General features: G+C 36.7%; 1 protein-coding gene across 5 annotated transcripts in view; it reads right to left on the reverse strand.

Moving 5' to 3' along the window:
* The window catches only part of CDC42BPA (CDC42 binding protein kinase alpha), a 162,086-nt gene that overhangs the window by 52,220 nt on the left and 93,040 nt on the right, over positions 1-16,826 (reverse strand). For 3 of the 5 annotated variants that reach the window (XM_083831227.1, XM_083831228.1, XM_083831231.1), the window contains exons 13-16: positions 13,307-13,440; positions 11,493-11,735; positions 11,132-11,242; positions 4,748-4,995 (exon numbers count right to left, since the gene is read on the reverse strand). In XM_083831227.1, coding sequence (XP_083687353.1) covers positions 4,748-4,995; positions 11,132-11,242; positions 11,493-11,735; positions 13,307-13,440 — 736 coding nt within the window. The remainder of the gene's footprint in view (positions 1-4,747; positions 4,996-11,131; positions 11,243-11,492; positions 11,736-13,306; positions 13,441-16,826) is intronic. The other 2 variants (XM_083831229.1, XM_083831230.1) reach the window with 1 other exon arrangement.

The raw sequence follows: 16,826 nt of genomic DNA on the forward strand, positions 1-16,826 counted from the left end.
GAGTTATCTTTCCTTCAGTACAGTATTAACAGAGCTCCACTGAGCTATCATTTATCAATCCTCTTGCACATATTTTAATATTTAATGACTCTCTCAAACACGGAGCAGCTGTAATTCAGCGGACTTAAGTCTGTGTCAATATTCTGAGACATTCAGGGTAAATTCTCTGAAAACTCACAGAACTGTTATTTTAATTTACAGATCTCCACAGTTCCAGGTTTCACACAGAATGACATGCAAAAACAACTGCATATGAAAACAGAACATACAGAACTTAAATTAGGGGAGTTGGGGCTGAGTCACTGGTGAGGAAAATTTACATGGGCAGTAAGCTTCAAACAATATAGCACAGCCTGATGTCACATATGAAGAGCTAATTCAGCTACTATATATTTACTATCAACATGAAGTGAACAGATAACTTTTACATTCCTAATATGACATGATTCTAGTCTAGATTAGGACCATTCTTTTGGAAAAACATTTTCAAATAGCTGTTGCCCCCAGCCCTTCCTTTCTCTTGTGGGTGTCATTCAGTAGAGAAGAACCCCTGATTAATTCTGTTCAACTTTGATTTTGCACAATGAACACGAGAACCTAAAATTAGATAAAACTGCTTGGCGAAAAAACACTGTAGTTTCCTTAAAGAGGTGTACTGCAATGTTGTAGACATGTAACTCCCATCTCAAATCCATTCTTTTGAGACTTGCTACATTTGTGAAGTTTCAGGAAGATGACGTTGTAGCATCTTGTATTCACTGTGACTGATAATGAGTACAATCATCAGTAGGTTAATGGAACTGTACTATAAATGCCACAGCTAGAGAAAATATCCGTCCAATAAACATCCCTGTCCAACATTAAAAGGTTTGAAAAAGTGCTCAGTAAAAAAAGGTTAACACTGTAAAAATAAAGTCCAGTGGAAACTTTGTCTTGAATATTGCAATTGCTTTTCTATCCAGAAAAGCAATCAGAATTTTATGTTGTGGAATAAAGAAATTACAACCTCACCAATTTTCCTGAGATGTAGAACTAGCACAAGTCTGGCAAACTGCAAGAACACCCTTAAATGCAGAGAGGCATCAGTGGTTACAGTGAACCCAGTTAAGAGAACTTCTGGTTTGAATTTCCTATTCCTAATTTGAAATTCATTTAGTGCTTCAACCACTCTTTGAAATCCAGTACAACATGTTAGACTCATGGTGAAATCCTATGTTGCTAGGCATCCTTTGAAACATAAGCACATCCTAGCAAAGTAAAATACTATCATTACTGTTTAAACACTAAGTTTGAAATTCACCACCACTTCTTTTCTATATCAATAGATTCCCTGCATATGATGAGCAGTCTAGGAAAAAGGCAGGAAAAGATTAAAGCATTGGCTGTCAGGGGAATTAACAAGTCTTGCTTCTTTTTGCAAGGCAGAGATTCAAAACTAATTTCTCAGACAGCAGACCAAACTAATTTTTAATTAATTTTAGTTCTTTTATTTAGCTTTTTCATATTTATGTTTTCGTTTAGCATTTTTTGTTCTGTATTTGTATACAACTTGTTCTTTTACGGCTCTAAGGCTCAAAGCAGTCAAAAATGATGGTGGATTACAGAAAGGAGCCCAACATATTGCGAATTTTCTGTATTTTGAATTCTTAATTCAGCTGATTGTCACTAATCCAGAAAGTCAGATTGCTACAGCATAATACACAAAGATGATAAATTTTAAACAGATGAGAATGTGGATATAATCTTTCATACCAAAATATCAACTAAGCAAACAACAGAACTATGCCAGACTACATATGCATACCTTGGACAGGCAAGAACATCAAAATAACACATTTGCTATGAAGCTGGGCATCCTCCTCTCCCATCAAGCTTTTTCTCTCATCTAAAATTTAGCTATGTAACCACTCTTGAAGTTTAAGAAATCATACGTGATACAGATTTCTTTTTATTAGTAAAAAAAAAAAATAAATAAATCACAAACCACATGCAAACAATGTGAAATACAGCTTTATGGCATCACTTTGTCACTCCAGCTCTTTACAGGACAACGAGCTGTACAAAGTGGAGAAATATTTTACCTTATTGCTTTGAAACCAAGTAAACCAGACTTGAAACAAACAGCAGCCCTCAGGGCTTCTTCATATAACAGATTTTAAAAAGAAAACTTTGTTTTATAAAACTCTCTTCTTTATAAATGTATCATTAATTGACAGGCTAAAAAGAAATTCTGCAAACGTGATTTATTTTTCACTTTAGGTTTCCTGCACCTTCTTCCAAAATATTTCATAATGGCAATTCTAAAATAGGAATGTTGTACAGCAGATCACTGGCCTGATGCTGTGTCCCTACATTTCCAATTTTAGTAGCACGCACTTTATCAGAATTTTAGCAAAGGGTACAAAGGGGTAGTTACTCTCACTTGAACACTCGTGTTGTTGAAATAACAAATAGCTTAAAGTTGAAGGAAACAAACAAAAATTCCATTTTTTTTATATAAAAAAATCACCAGCACGTAAGTTAAAAAAGGTTCACACAGAGAATTGATTTTGACCAAGCTCTTCTTGACCCTTGCTTAGAATAACACACGTAATTTACGCTATATCCCTTGTAAAGCAATACAACCATATCCTTTTAATCTGCACTAAAGGTTATTTTTAGACTACTAAATACACTTCGACCCCACGGCCACTCCAAGCTTATGGTTTAAATAATTCTACTTATTTCACCATAAAGCTTCCAGGTGCTTCCTTTTCAACACTTACACTGAACAACTCTGTATTGGTAAACTCACAAAAAGCTTTGTTTTTCTGGTTAGAAGAGCTAAAAAGAATACATGCAAGGGGAAACAAAAAACATCAGTGTTCTCCTGAGAAAAAAAAATCCAAACACGAATCAAGTAGCAATTCTTCCACTCAATATTCAAGCTTCCCTTCTAAATTCCAGAACTACTACAGATATCAATCTGTAGCATACCTCGAACAGTGAACTTTTGCGTTTCCGTGAAGTCCTAATATTTGCAATGAGATTCTGCCTATCTGTGTCACAGAACACAGTTCTTCAGCTTCAACTTCAAAGACAAATTCTTCAAGCCTTCATTAATCACTCATTACGTACTTGGACAATCAACTTGGTATGATGCTTAAGCCCTTCCCACTGAGAGTCAAATGTCAGATTCTGGTTATGTGCTCTGCTCATGTTTTACAATTTTTCCTTATACCAACATCTGAAATACATGGTTACATCAGCATTCATTTCAGATTTTGATCCAGTTCATTTTTTATTTACAAAGAGAAGCTAGATGAAAGAAGGTTTATGAAAAGCTAGAATGAAGCAGATTGGCATTGTTAGGCCATCTGTCATTTCACTAGATGGACATCTAGTTATAACCTCCGCAGCTGTACATAAGAATGGTTCTGATAAAACTTCAAGAAGTTTTTGAACCAGTTGGAGTTTGGAGGCTTGATCTTTAAGAACAGTTTAGCCTGAAGAAAGTACTAATGATTTTTTCTTGATTATTCCTCCTTTTGAGACATTAATGAACTGACATGTCATTAAAGAGTATCATACTATCACCTTTATTTATTACAAGACAGCGTAGCCTTCTGTGTATTTATAACTCATAGGTCAGCAAAACGGTTAAGTTGTGATACAAAGAAAACATGCTGCTGATGCAAGTTTTACCTCTCAACCTAAAACAAAGCAGGAAACTGCTGTATTAATATCTCCAGTCTACAAGTAACAGCTATACTCCATGAAGAAACAGCCCATGCACTGCATTCTAGGATATATGGTCTACTTTCCAATGGTAACAGTTTACCAGAAAAACAGTGTTTTCTAACTCTATTTGCATAAGCTTTTTTGAAAACCTCTTTTATTTACTACTTATATTCAAGGCTTGGCAATATATATATATATATTTACATTTATATGTATATATGGCAATATATATTGGCTAAGCTTTCGGTAGGAACCTCTCATTCGTGATTTTTCTAATATCCCATCTTACTGCAGCAGCAAAAAGAAGCATCCACTTTTTTATCTATAAAACACTCTGAATTTTTATGAATGAAATTGATGAACACATTCAAGCTATGACTATTACTATCTTCAATACTACACTGTCCAATGGAAAAACTCATTTTTATTGATGAATGCCTCAAGAAACATTGTCAAGGCTAGTTATGGGTTTCACCATGGGAGACAAAAAAGCAATTCACTGACAAATTACCGTGTCAAAAGAGATGAAGCGGCTTATGCCTACAGTAGTCTGATGACTGATGTTAACGCTGGATAGAACCCAGCGTGGATTAGCCATAGTCCACATTAACTGACTGTTCCTGTGCTGGCAGAAATGTAAGCAATAGTTGATTTCTAACACATTAGCTTTGCATCAAAGGAAGAAAAGAGGAAACAGGAAAAAACGTCAAGAAAATATTTTAAATTGCAACATAAATATCAGAGGTCAATTTACACTGAGCTGCTATTCTGCAGCTAAAGCTACATACCTGGGAACCATCAAACACTGCCAGAATTCTGGTGCAAAAATAACTGTTTCAATACAGGGTTGTGGATTTTTTTAATTATTTTTGTTTGTAAAGGTGACTTTACTTTCAATTGTGGCATTTGCTCAGCCAAAATCCACCTGTCTGCACTACAATTAATGAATTCACAGTGTGTCTGGAAACATACCATGAGTCTTAAAAATACATATTCAGCTTAAAGATAAGTTCCATAAAATACTCACTTTTCTCTTCTGGTTTTCTCTAACTTGTCTTTCAAAATCATGATCTCCTTCTTGAGGGCAAGCTGCTGGCTCTCTGCATCCCGTAATTCTTTCTTCAGACTTTTTATCTCATTAGCATGCATTATTTCACGTTTAGATAGTTCTTCTTCATAGAAAACACTTTTCTTTTCCAGGTCTGCCTTTAATTTAGTGATCTCTTGCTGGTATTCTATATAGCTTACAGCAGGTGAGCGACCAACCTGTTTTTGCTAAAACAAACAGCTCCAAGTTAGCATTCCAGAATGCTGAAAGCGATGTTCAGCAGCAACTCAATATTCTTAAGTCTATGTTTAGAAAACATCAGATTACAGACTTCAGGTAAAAACATAAATCTAATTTTTTTTCTGAAAATTTGTTAATCACAAATCTGAATTGTACTTTTATCATTTTGTGATTTAAATGCAGTGATAGTTTTCACAATATTGAAAAATTGATCATCATTTTAAACACCTCATGCTGCATTCTGACTCCCCTTACATGCAGTCAGAAAATGACCAGAGGATTAAAAGACTTTCACGCTCCCACTCATACAGTTGACAGCATGACTTTGGACTATGATATACAGTCAATATACTTCAAAGCTCAAATAATTTGTGGAAAAACTATATAAAGGCAAGCAGAAGCTAAACTTAAGGCTAAATTCTAGTTACAGAAAGATTATATGGATACCATCAGTGAGGAAAAACTGACCAATTTTACTTAAACTGACCACTTACATCATCATAGTGGATTAATAGGAAAAACAAGCTTTAAACAGCAAGAGTAATTACTTTTCACAGCTACAGCTGCATAGCTGCATCAAATGCTGCACTCACTAAAGACAATGTCCTGCCAAAACAAAAATGATGATCAAAATCAGGCTCCAACTGAGACAGCAGCATGATACCTGCACTGAAAGCCAAGTATGGAAATAGGTTTTAATGTAAATACATGAATAACCTGGTTAGATTTTTCTTCCTATTTTTAATATGGAATTAAAGGTAGTCTAAGTAAGTAAAGAAAATTACTTAATAAAAAGACTGTGCTTCAAAAAAGTACAGATAACTGAAAAACCTACTTCCTTAGGGCAACGCACCTTTAGGAGGATCTAACAGATCTAAGATATTTTGTTAATATCTCTATTTTTACCATAGATAACCAAGGTTTTGCATAGTTTCTTTAGCTCATGTATGAACAGGCTTTAAGAGCTAAATGTCACTGTAGAACATTCTGATGATCTGAGTTACTACCATGATGTATTCTGTGAGAAAACTGAGCCTTGCTGTTCATGTCAGCATTACAGTGTAAAACCCCCTAAATGTACAAGCCGGATACATGCTGCTATCTCATCGTTTTCTGTAACTCTATCTCACACACCAAAAAAAAAAAGGAGTAAAATCCTGCTGTTAGGATGCAGAACTGTAGATCAGAGGGAAAAAGTGCCATACTAAGTAGAGATTGTTTTGGGAGGGAAGGGGGAAAGGAAGAATTTCCCTTCATGCACAGGTAGTTAATTACTTAACTTGTTCATTACCGCCCAACATGATGAATTGCCTACACATATACTGCAGTGGATCATGTGAAAAACTTCTTTGCAACACCATGATTTTAATGTTTTTTTCATGTTTTATTTCACAACTGAAAGATACCATTAAGATCATAAAACAGATGCTGCAGTGCTGCAGTAGAAGAGAGAGCTGGATGGTATTGTACAGTGGCTTACAGAACTAGAATAATAAACAGAAAAAATGTTTTGAATTTTAGTAAGCACAAATTCCAAATATATGTTTTCATTCATGCCTGTTATATGCGAACGTATGGTGCAACTGAGACAATTTCTCACAGCATTCTCCTGAAGAAGCTGGCTGCTCAAAGCTTGGATGGGTATACACTTCGTTGGATTAAAACTGGCTGAGTGGCCAGGCCCAAATTGTGGTAAATGGAGTTAAATCCAGTTGGAAGTCAGTCACAAGTGAGCCCCAGAGCTCAGTACTGGGGCCAGTTCGTCTTCAATATCTTTATCAATGATCTGGATGAGTGCAAAAAAAAAAATTTGCAGATGACACCAAGTTAGGAGCGAGTGTCAATCTGCTCAAGGGCAGGAGGGCTCTGCAGAGGAATCAGGATACACTGAACCAGTGGGCCGAGGCCAACTTATCAGCACTAGGGTAAAGGTTGGACTAGATGATATTAGAGGTCTTTTCCAACATGAGTGATTCTATGATTCCATAATGAATCTCATGGCACATAGATAGATAGATGCCAGAACTCAGTGCAGGAATTCGTCTCTCTCCCTCTCTCATTGACATACAAACAAAAAAAAAGCCCCAAACAGCAGCTCTTTCATTAGACAGTTATGAAGTTGAATAGTCCAAACTGACAGCAGTATTGTAAGTATTACTATATGAATTGACAGGTATATCACATACTACAGATACTGTAATTGCAACATAACAGATATCAAGTTTTGCATTTGTAGAATAAAGAAGAGTAATCATTAAATACTGCAGTAATGCAGCCATATAATTTACCACCAAAATCATCCAGTCAGCCCAAAACAGACTTTCCTAACACACCTTTGCTATATGTGTAATTAGTCCTCTTCAGTCTGGAAACAGCCTGAAGGAGTATGCTTATTTTGAAATTCTAGCATATGAACATACTTATAATATCTCATAACAGAAAGAAGATAATGTGTTGGTGGTATTTCTTGCATTAAAGGACTGCAACTTACGTCTACGCAATCCAAACCTCCATCTGCATTGTTGAATCTATACCTAGTGTAGGCCTCTGAAGGGCTACAGCCAGCAGATAAGAAACATAAAGCACTGTGATCTGGGCAGAATTTGGGCTGTATGAGTATATAACCAAAGGTTTATAACTAAGTTTACTGAAGTAAACAGGGAGTATAAGATCTACTACTACATCTATGAAACGCCATAAAAAATATTAATAAACATGTCCATCCACAGGCGAAGGACAGCGATTTGTAGATATTATATTTGTAGGTGTTATTTGTAGATTTATACGTATTACATTATTATATCTGATGAAAATCAAGGTCCTCCTCTTCTATTGTTATATATTGCTCTGTTTTTCAATGTTAATGCAAGCTTGATTAGAAACAGTGATTTATTACAAATGGTAACTGGCTTCTTTTGCTTTCCTCCTCCAACATGTTGTCTGAAGTTATTAACTTATCACACTCTACAATTACCTTAACCTCCTTAAAGGAGGCTATAGCAAGGTAGGGATTGGTCTCTTCTCCCCAGCACTAAGTGGTAAAACAAGCAGAAATGGCCTTAAACTGCACCAGGGGAGGTTTAGATTGGATATTAGAAAATATTTCTTCACTGAAAGGATTCTGAAGTATTGGAACAGGCTGCCCAGGGAAGTAGTTGAGTCACCATCCCTGGAAGTCTTCAAAAAACGTGTAGATGTAGTGCTTAGTGACATGGTTTAATGGTGGACTTGGCAGTGCTAGGTTAAAGATTGGACCAGATGATCTTAAGAGGTCTTTTCCAACCTGAATGATTCTCTGGTTCTATAACTTCTTAGCTTATTCATGCTTTCACTACTCTTACCACTCCTATATCCAGTTAGAGTTCACTGTGAAGAAATGCCTTACTCGGTCACACCAGTATTTTCCCTAAAGCAGTGGCTATTTCAGGACAGCAAACAAGTGTGCCTTCTTATGAGGTGCATTCCCCTTGTTATACAACAGCTGTTGGACTAAAGATATTAGAGGGTATCTCTCTGCATAGTCTCAGGGGTCCTGGTGTTCATCAGTTTGAATAATCTCTTTATGAATCTGCCTATACTGTCACAACCACAGCCTCTTGTGGCAACAAGGCCCACAAGTTCAATCCCCATTGTGAAGAGAAGTACTATTTAAAATCCACGTCCTGTTTATCAAGTGCCCCCACTCATAGTACTGTAGGATTTCACAAACAGCCATTGCCATCTACCCTATCCACCACCTTCATGATTTCATAAATCTTAAACATAATTTCTTCTCAGCTTCCTCCTGTCCAAATTTAGTGTCACATCCTTTTTTGATACTACTTTAGAGGCAGGTGCCTCTCATTTGATCATTTTAGTCGCCCATCTTTGTGACTTCTCTAAGTTTACTACATCCTTCTTGAAAAGAGACTAAACTATGCATAGCACAGATAATGCACGTGCGGTTAAGTTTTACACAGCAGCAAATAATTCTCAGATTTCTGTCAGGAACTTTCCTGATGACATCCCTTATTTTTTTTTTTTTGTCTTCTTCTGCTACTGCTGCACACTGAGCCAATGACTCCAGAAAGCTGCCAGGAATGACTCCAAGAGCTCCTTCTTGAGTTGTATCTGTCAGTCCCAAATCAGTAGTGCGTAGGACAAGGTTAGATTATTCTTCCACTAATAACCATACATTTTAGCTACAATGAAGCTCCTCTGACACCCTTTTACACAGTAATTTTCTTGAGATCCTTCTGGATTCTCTTGTTAACTCTGTGGTGTTTGCCTGCTTTAAAGAGCCCTGTACCATTCATGAACTCCAAGATTTCACTTCACATGTCCTTCTCTTGGATAATGATGAAGACATTGATAAAAATGGCTCCAGCATTAATACCTGGGAATCTTCTCTGTTCTGAGAATTCCTGTGAAAAGGTGTACATCTTGGCTAGCAGTTCTGCCATTTCTCATCCAAGTTAGGTGAGGCCCCTGCTCCTGGTGACCTCATATCTTATTCACCTGCCAGCTCTAATGCTTCCTGCACATCATCCTCAGACTAATTCAGCTCTTCTGACATACTTGCTACAAAGAGCGCACTCTCTGTGACAATCTCCACTGTTTCAGCAGTGAAGTCTGACAAGCGAAAATTTTGTTGAACATTTCTCCACAGCCCTAGCAAATCAGAGATTACTTCTTTCATTCCTGCCAGAAAGCAGCTCCTTGAGTTTTCTAAGGTGGCTTCCTGCTTTTGATTTAAAGGACTTCCCACAATCAGTCTGAGCATCCTTTGCAAAGTATTCTCTACACCATCCTTCTTTAATTGTCAAATTCCTGTACATTTAACCTGCCATCATTTATGGGCTTTTCTGTTCTCATTTATAGACACTTTCGTTTTCTCTTTGTTTTTAAATACTAACCTTTTCTCTATTATAGCCTCCTAACTAAAAGCTGTACAGAGCTTTTAGTGAATGGAAAATGCCACGTCACAACTTTCCATGACCCAAAGCAGACACACTGTATTGTGAAATGTCAGTAAGAAAGCTACAATTCCACTTGCCTATTCTAATAAAGCTGCCTTGTTGTTATTAATCAGCTTACCATTTAATCTCAGTAAATCTCCAATAAATTCCTCTCGCCTCCTAAAACGTTATACAAACTCTTTGCTGATAGTGAAGATTCATGAAAGCAGAACAAACGTCTTAATTTTCAGATAAGAATCTGAATTCACAGCATCGGAAGCTTTATAAATCCAGATTTCATGAGGAATGAATTTCTTTATTTTCATTTAAGGAAGGAAGGCAAAATAAAAGAATGTGTGTTAAAGAAAAAACAAACCAAAACAAAAAAACTTCTGTGTAGTGACTTGATGCTGACAAATGTCCCAGAAAATTCTAACGACAAAACTGTTATTCATGTGAATTAAGACCAGAATAGACCTAACCTGACATTTTGCACAAAATGTTTAGAATTATCCTACTGGACAAAACACTGGGAACAGCATTTTGCTGTAAATGAACAAAAGTCTGTAAGGAGAAACCAAAAAACCTCATTCCATTTTTGAGAATGAGGTTTTTGTGTTCTTTGGAGCACCATACACAAAGCTAAGGCATAGAATAAAATAACAGTTAATATTCTTGGCTTACTTAAATTTCTGTTTCTGAAAACACAAAACCATGTGTGAACAATCTAATCAAAATAAATACAACACTAAATACACTAAAACTTTTCCTTTATGGTTACATCAGTTGAGTCCTACTGTGGAGAAACCCATCTTTCTTTTCATTTACAATACAGTACATAAAACACCTATACAGAAACCCACATAGGCTGCAAGTTTATCTTCAAATAGTCAGCTACCCTCCACTAAAAATGCTTTTACCAGGTAAACAAAGTAATAATGGAAGCAATTTGGTAAAAAATCAAATATTGAGGAATACTTCAGTTGGCTGTGAACACACTGGTCTGAAAACTGCAATAGGCAAATATTCATTTTCCTGACAACAATGTGATTCATGCTAGCATTAGTATTCAGCATCAACTGGAGTGTCAAACAATATCTTTTTGTTTTACAACTGAAAACAATCAAACAGATCCAGTACTAGTTGACTAGCAAGTCTGCAGGTGCTAATATCTGAACACACTAACCTTTAGCCCTTCTACTTCACTTTCCAACTCTTTAGAGTACTGCTCACTCTTCTCTCGCAATTTCCTGTCTTTGGATGCTTCAGCAGCTGCAGCTTCAGCTTGGACTTCCAGCTACAAAAATACATAATTTTTAATAGGCAGAATTCTTACATTTTATCAAAACCTATTGATGATTTTCAATAAGAAAGACAAATTTTCAGCACTAACCTGGACACTTCAAATTCTTAGAAAATAAAATTGGTAGTGTTTGAAATAACAAAGACGTAAAGATTTACAGATAACATTCAAAAAATACATTTTTTGGAAAACCTTACATAAAACTACAATTTCATAGATTCTAAACAGTCTTCTCACTACTTACTTCTTTTTTAAGTCTCTCTGTTCTGCGTAACTCTTGCCTTAAACTTTCTACTTTTTGCATCACCACTTCCATTTCTTCCTCCTTATCTCGGAGCTGGCGGGCAAGCTTTTGTTTTTGAGAGTGCAAGTCTGTCAGCCGCTCGTTCATCTCTGAGAACTCCTGCATTGCCAATTTCCGCTGGCTGTGTGCATCTTTCAACTCTTTGGCTTGGGATTTTAATCTGTCACTAGACTCTGCCAGTTCCTACAGTTTAAAAAAAGAATTAAGTAATAAACCTAGAAAGCTGCAAGGCCAATTCTCTGGATGTGCATCTAAAACCTTCTCCAGAGCGAACAGAAACTACACACTCATTTCTTCTGATAAATGCATCTACAATACAGATTGTATGCTTCTATAAATACAGTAAGAGGCCAGGTTTTACTGCTGAAGTCAGTTAAACTGCATAAAGTGTGAATTTGCTTTTCAATACAAAGGCTTTCAAGCACTCACATTAAAACATAAAAATACCTTGCTATCTTAAAAAATGTCATTGGCATAGTTTTTCATGAACTATGTAAATTAATAAAAATAATAGCATTCATCTCAATTTTTAAAAAAGGCTTCTGCATTAACTAAATGGAGAACTCTGGTCTATGAAAATTTCTACTTTAAAAGTTTCTAAAAACTGACCTACCCATGGCAACAATCATTTCCACACACTATACCATAATATAAATTTTACAGAATGTTTCAGGCAACAAAACACTGTGTTTAACAATAATATATGATAATTATTCTTTTACAAGAACCCACATAAAAACACAGCCAGTGCTGTGATACCCCTAGAGTGAAAAACCTTCACAAAGCTTGCTGTTGTCTTAGATCTGTTTTATTACACTACGAATGAAAGATCACAACAGTTAATATGGTTTAATGATGTTCAGCCAAATTAGAGAAGAACAAAGAAGCAAGGAAAAGTAAGTCTAAGGATAAAGTGGCAGGAAGAATTAATATTTGGCACAGTTGACATTATACAAATTTAAAAGCATTTCCTGAGGTTTTTTAAAGATGTCCAAATCACTACAGGTTGTTTTAGAATAGAGATAGTCCTTCTTAGATAAACTGTCAGTTCTCAAGGTTTTAAAAACCTTATGAGTTAAAAGAAAAAGTGTTAAATACAGATGGCAGGTAAACATTGAACGTGGACTCTACAATACTGTGCTAATACAAATCATGATGAGAAGCAAACTGATGTATTTTGCACCAAATTGTATTTTCAAATTGATTTAATCATGAAGGCAAAGTAGCCACAGAAGTCAGTATGTTATTAAATAAGAAAATGAGGAATTAGGGAGATAGAGAAAACTAAAATCAGAAAAATAATTTTTCAGTTTTCATATTTGGGTAATTTTTCACATCTCTCTTCTTGGAACATTTCCATGCCACATCCCTAACAGTAAATTCTGAACATTTTTTCCCTGCTACAGTCTCACCCTTATTTCAGATTAAAATAGTTGTCTGAAATAGTTCTTCTCTTCTCCATCTTTTAATCACTCTAATTATCATCTTAATCTGAGACTTCTTTGCAACCATTCTCCAATTTGGATCATAGAGTAGTTTACTATCTGGAATTAGTCACTTAGGACCACCCAGCAATCCTACATACAATGCTTTAAATACTGTCCTTGTCTTAAAAAAAGTCAGAAAGCAAAGTAGGTCACATTAAACATTTGTTACCTACTCATTAATTTTACACTCAAAGGTTATTTTAAGCAAAATTAAAAAGTAAAAATAGTCTTTAGGATTTAGAATAGTCACTGACAAAACACTTTTACCTTATTAAGATCTTCCCTCTCTTGCTTCAGTGTTCTGACTTGTTTCTCAAAAGCCTTTATTTGTCTGGAAGCATCATCCAACTCCCGCCTTGCAGTGCTGGCCTCTTCAAGTTGCTGTTCTAGCTGATCAGAATCTAGAAAAAGCAGCATATTTCTAAATATGTTAAGGGAAAGTTATTCTAGAATAGCATACTCTAGCTGTTTGAAGCCTCTTCAGTATTTATTTTGGTTTCAAATTAACACAAACTAATGCAATTCTTACCTGGCTTTATAATAGGGATTAGGTGGTTTCAACTACCATATTTGCTTTTAACAGAAGATAGGTCACAGCTTGATGCAACACAACGTAGAAAATGACAGCTTGTCTTTTCACATTGTAATAATCACACCCTACACATAATTCTGTACTGCATGCCATAACATGTCCTATACATTTGACTTGTGCACACCATAGAATCATAGAAACACAAGGCTGGAAAGGACCTACAAGAACATCTAGTCCAACTGTCCTCCTATCACCAATACTACCCACTAAACTACTAAATCTTATCTCGTAGCACCTTTTCCAGGCGCTTCTTGAACACCGTGAGGAATGGTGACTCCACCAACTCCCTGGGCAGGCCGCTCCAGCGCCTGACCACTCTTTGAGAGAAAACGTTTGATTCTGCTATCTAATCTAAATCTCCCCTGCCGCAACTTGTGGCCATTTCCTCGAGTCCTGTCATTAGTTATCTGAGAGAAGAGGCCAACCCTCTACTCATCACAATCTCCCTTCAGGCACCCCCCAGTGCACTCAGCCGCTCCTCACAGGACTTGTGCTCCAGGCCCTTCACCAGCTTCATAGCCCCTCTCTGGACACGCTCCAGGGCCTCGATGTCCTTCTTGTAGTGAGGGGCCCAAAGCTGAACACAGCACTCGAGGTGCGGCCTCACCAGAACAGAGTACAGGGGGACGATCACCTCCCTGCTCCTGCTGGCTACACTATTCCTGATACAAGCCAGGATGCTGTTGGCCTTCTTGACCACCTGGGTACACTGCCGGCTCATGTTCAGCCGAGCACTTATCAACTCTCCCAGGTCCCTTTCCTCTTCACAGTCTTCTAACCACTCTCCCCAAGCCTATAGCGTTGCATGGGGTTATTGTGGTCGAAGTGCAGGACCCGGCACTTAGGCTTGTTAAACCTCATCCCATTTGCCTCAGCCCAGCAGTCCAGGCTATCCAGATCCCTCTGAAGGGCCACCCTACCCTCAGGTAGATCGACACTACCTCCCAATTTGGTGTCATCTTCAAACTTACTGAGGGTACACTCAATCCCCACATCCAGGTCATCAATAAAGATATTAAACAAGATAGGCCCCAGTACCTACCCCTGGGGGACACCACTTGTAACAGGATGCCAGCTGGACTTAACTCCATTAACCACTACCCGCTGGGCACAGCCCTCCAGCCAGTTATTTACCCAGAGAAGAGTGTACCTGTCCAGGCCACAGGCAGCCAGTTTCCCCAGGAGAAGACTGTGGGAGACCGTGTCAAAGGCTTTGCTGAAGTCTAAGTAGACATCAACAGCCCTTCCCTCATCTAGTCTGGTCACACGGTCATAAAAGAAGATGAGGTTGGACAAGCACGACCTGCCTTTTGTGAACCTGTGCTGGCTGGGCCAACAATACTTAATGATATCGTGATACTTAATGTATCTTTCCTTACAGTGTATCATAACTATAAAGAGTTTCCTCCTCCCCATAAACTCCCCCAGAAAGGATCAGCAGAAGTAACCAATGCAAGAGAGAGCTGGGAAACATTCTCCTATTGATACACTTAAAATTAACTTCAGAAGATTTTACTTACTTCTAGTATGAAAACCACTTGTGTTTATGTGATCTACTTTACTATTATAAGTACAGGAAAACTACTACATCCATTTTCTTACTGTCATTTATACAATGAAAGTACAGTTCTATGACACAGCTAAATAATGTCATATTAATACTCTCAAATGCTATAATATAAAAAGCTGGCATCCATAAAATATAACAGAAAACTGAAAATTTCTAGATAGTGTTTTCCTTCTAGCTTGTCACTTAAAAACCAAATTAGATAAATTTGCAAGATATATGTGAAGGTGGGTTAATTCTGATTTCTGAAATCAAAGGCGAAATGTCTTCATATTTCATAGTTGTGGCAGGACTTCAGACCATATGTATTTATCCACAGAACAAGGACCCATCCATACTCTTGATAAGAGCCTTTTACAACCTTTTCATAAATGCAACCCTAAGAGACTGACTCTCAGGGAAATCAAATAAAAAAAAATACATTTCGAGGAACTGTAATTTCTGAAACACAAGGATTTTATAAGCAAAAGAATACCATTACCTTGTACTCATACAAATATTCAGTACCGTTCTAATTCATTAACACTTGTTTAAAAATTTAAAGGAATGCATTTAAATAAGAGATGTAGCTCAAAGACATAAATTATTAACTGGCTGCCTTACATAGGCTACTCCGAAGTCACCAGCAAAAAGAAAGTTTATATATGGCTCTGCTGATCCAAGATAAATCTCTCCTCTGTGCATGAACTACTTTGTTCCATAGCTCTGTTTTCTTCTTCTGTTCCTGCCTTTTACATATTTGGCAATGTTAAAGATTCCTCAAAGTTTTCTCCTATGTAACTTACAGAACAAAAATTACAACTTTGACCTCAAAAAGTGAAAGCATATGCTAGCTTGTCATTACCCGAAAAAATAGGCAGACAAAAAAAAAATTGTATTTTTCTAAGGTTCCACTGGTTACACTCTTTAATTTGACACAATTTTACATTCATTTTTATTACCTTTTTAAATGGGTGTTTACACTTACAGTTCCAGAAGAGGCAGCAAAACAAGTTAGAGTATAAAAGCTGGTTGTAACATATGAATAGTAAACGGTAGTTTTCCTTCTAATCATTCTAGTTGTTGCTCACATTTTAGCTAATATATGCAAACACTCACTGTAGGAAGTTATTACATTTAATTGCCCAAGAGATAAGCCAAAAGCATAAAGTTCAGCTCTGCACCTGAACTGAACCTTCTTAAAGTTCATCAGTTCTAGACTTGGATATACAGATATTTTAAAGGTCATCCAGTAAACTGGAAACTAGCTCCCCTAAATCTGGGTGCACTCAGACATGACCATCATCTGGTTTGTGCCTGTCTTATGTCAATAACTTAGTTTTAAAATCTATTTCTTAAAAAAATAAAAAATAAAAAAAATACACCACACACACCAACCATAAGATCAAGTAAAACACAACATTCTCTCTACCCAATTTTATGAAATTAACTTGGATTAGCTACAACTCAAGGCACAAATGAGTGCCTTCTACTTAGTGCCTTTAATGTCTGGACCTGGCAAGGCACTCAAATATATACTGGGGAAGTTATGTGGTGACTAGGTGAATTACATGACTGTACGTCTTCCTTATTTGATCATATTCTTCACTTCCAACCCAAAAACCAAAAGCGTATGTTGTTTGTAGGAA

Source organism: Anser anser, assembly GCF_964211835.1.
Source record: "Anser anser genome assembly, chromosome: 3".
Lineage (NCBI taxonomy): Eukaryota > Metazoa > Chordata > Aves > Anseriformes > Anatidae > Anser > Anser anser.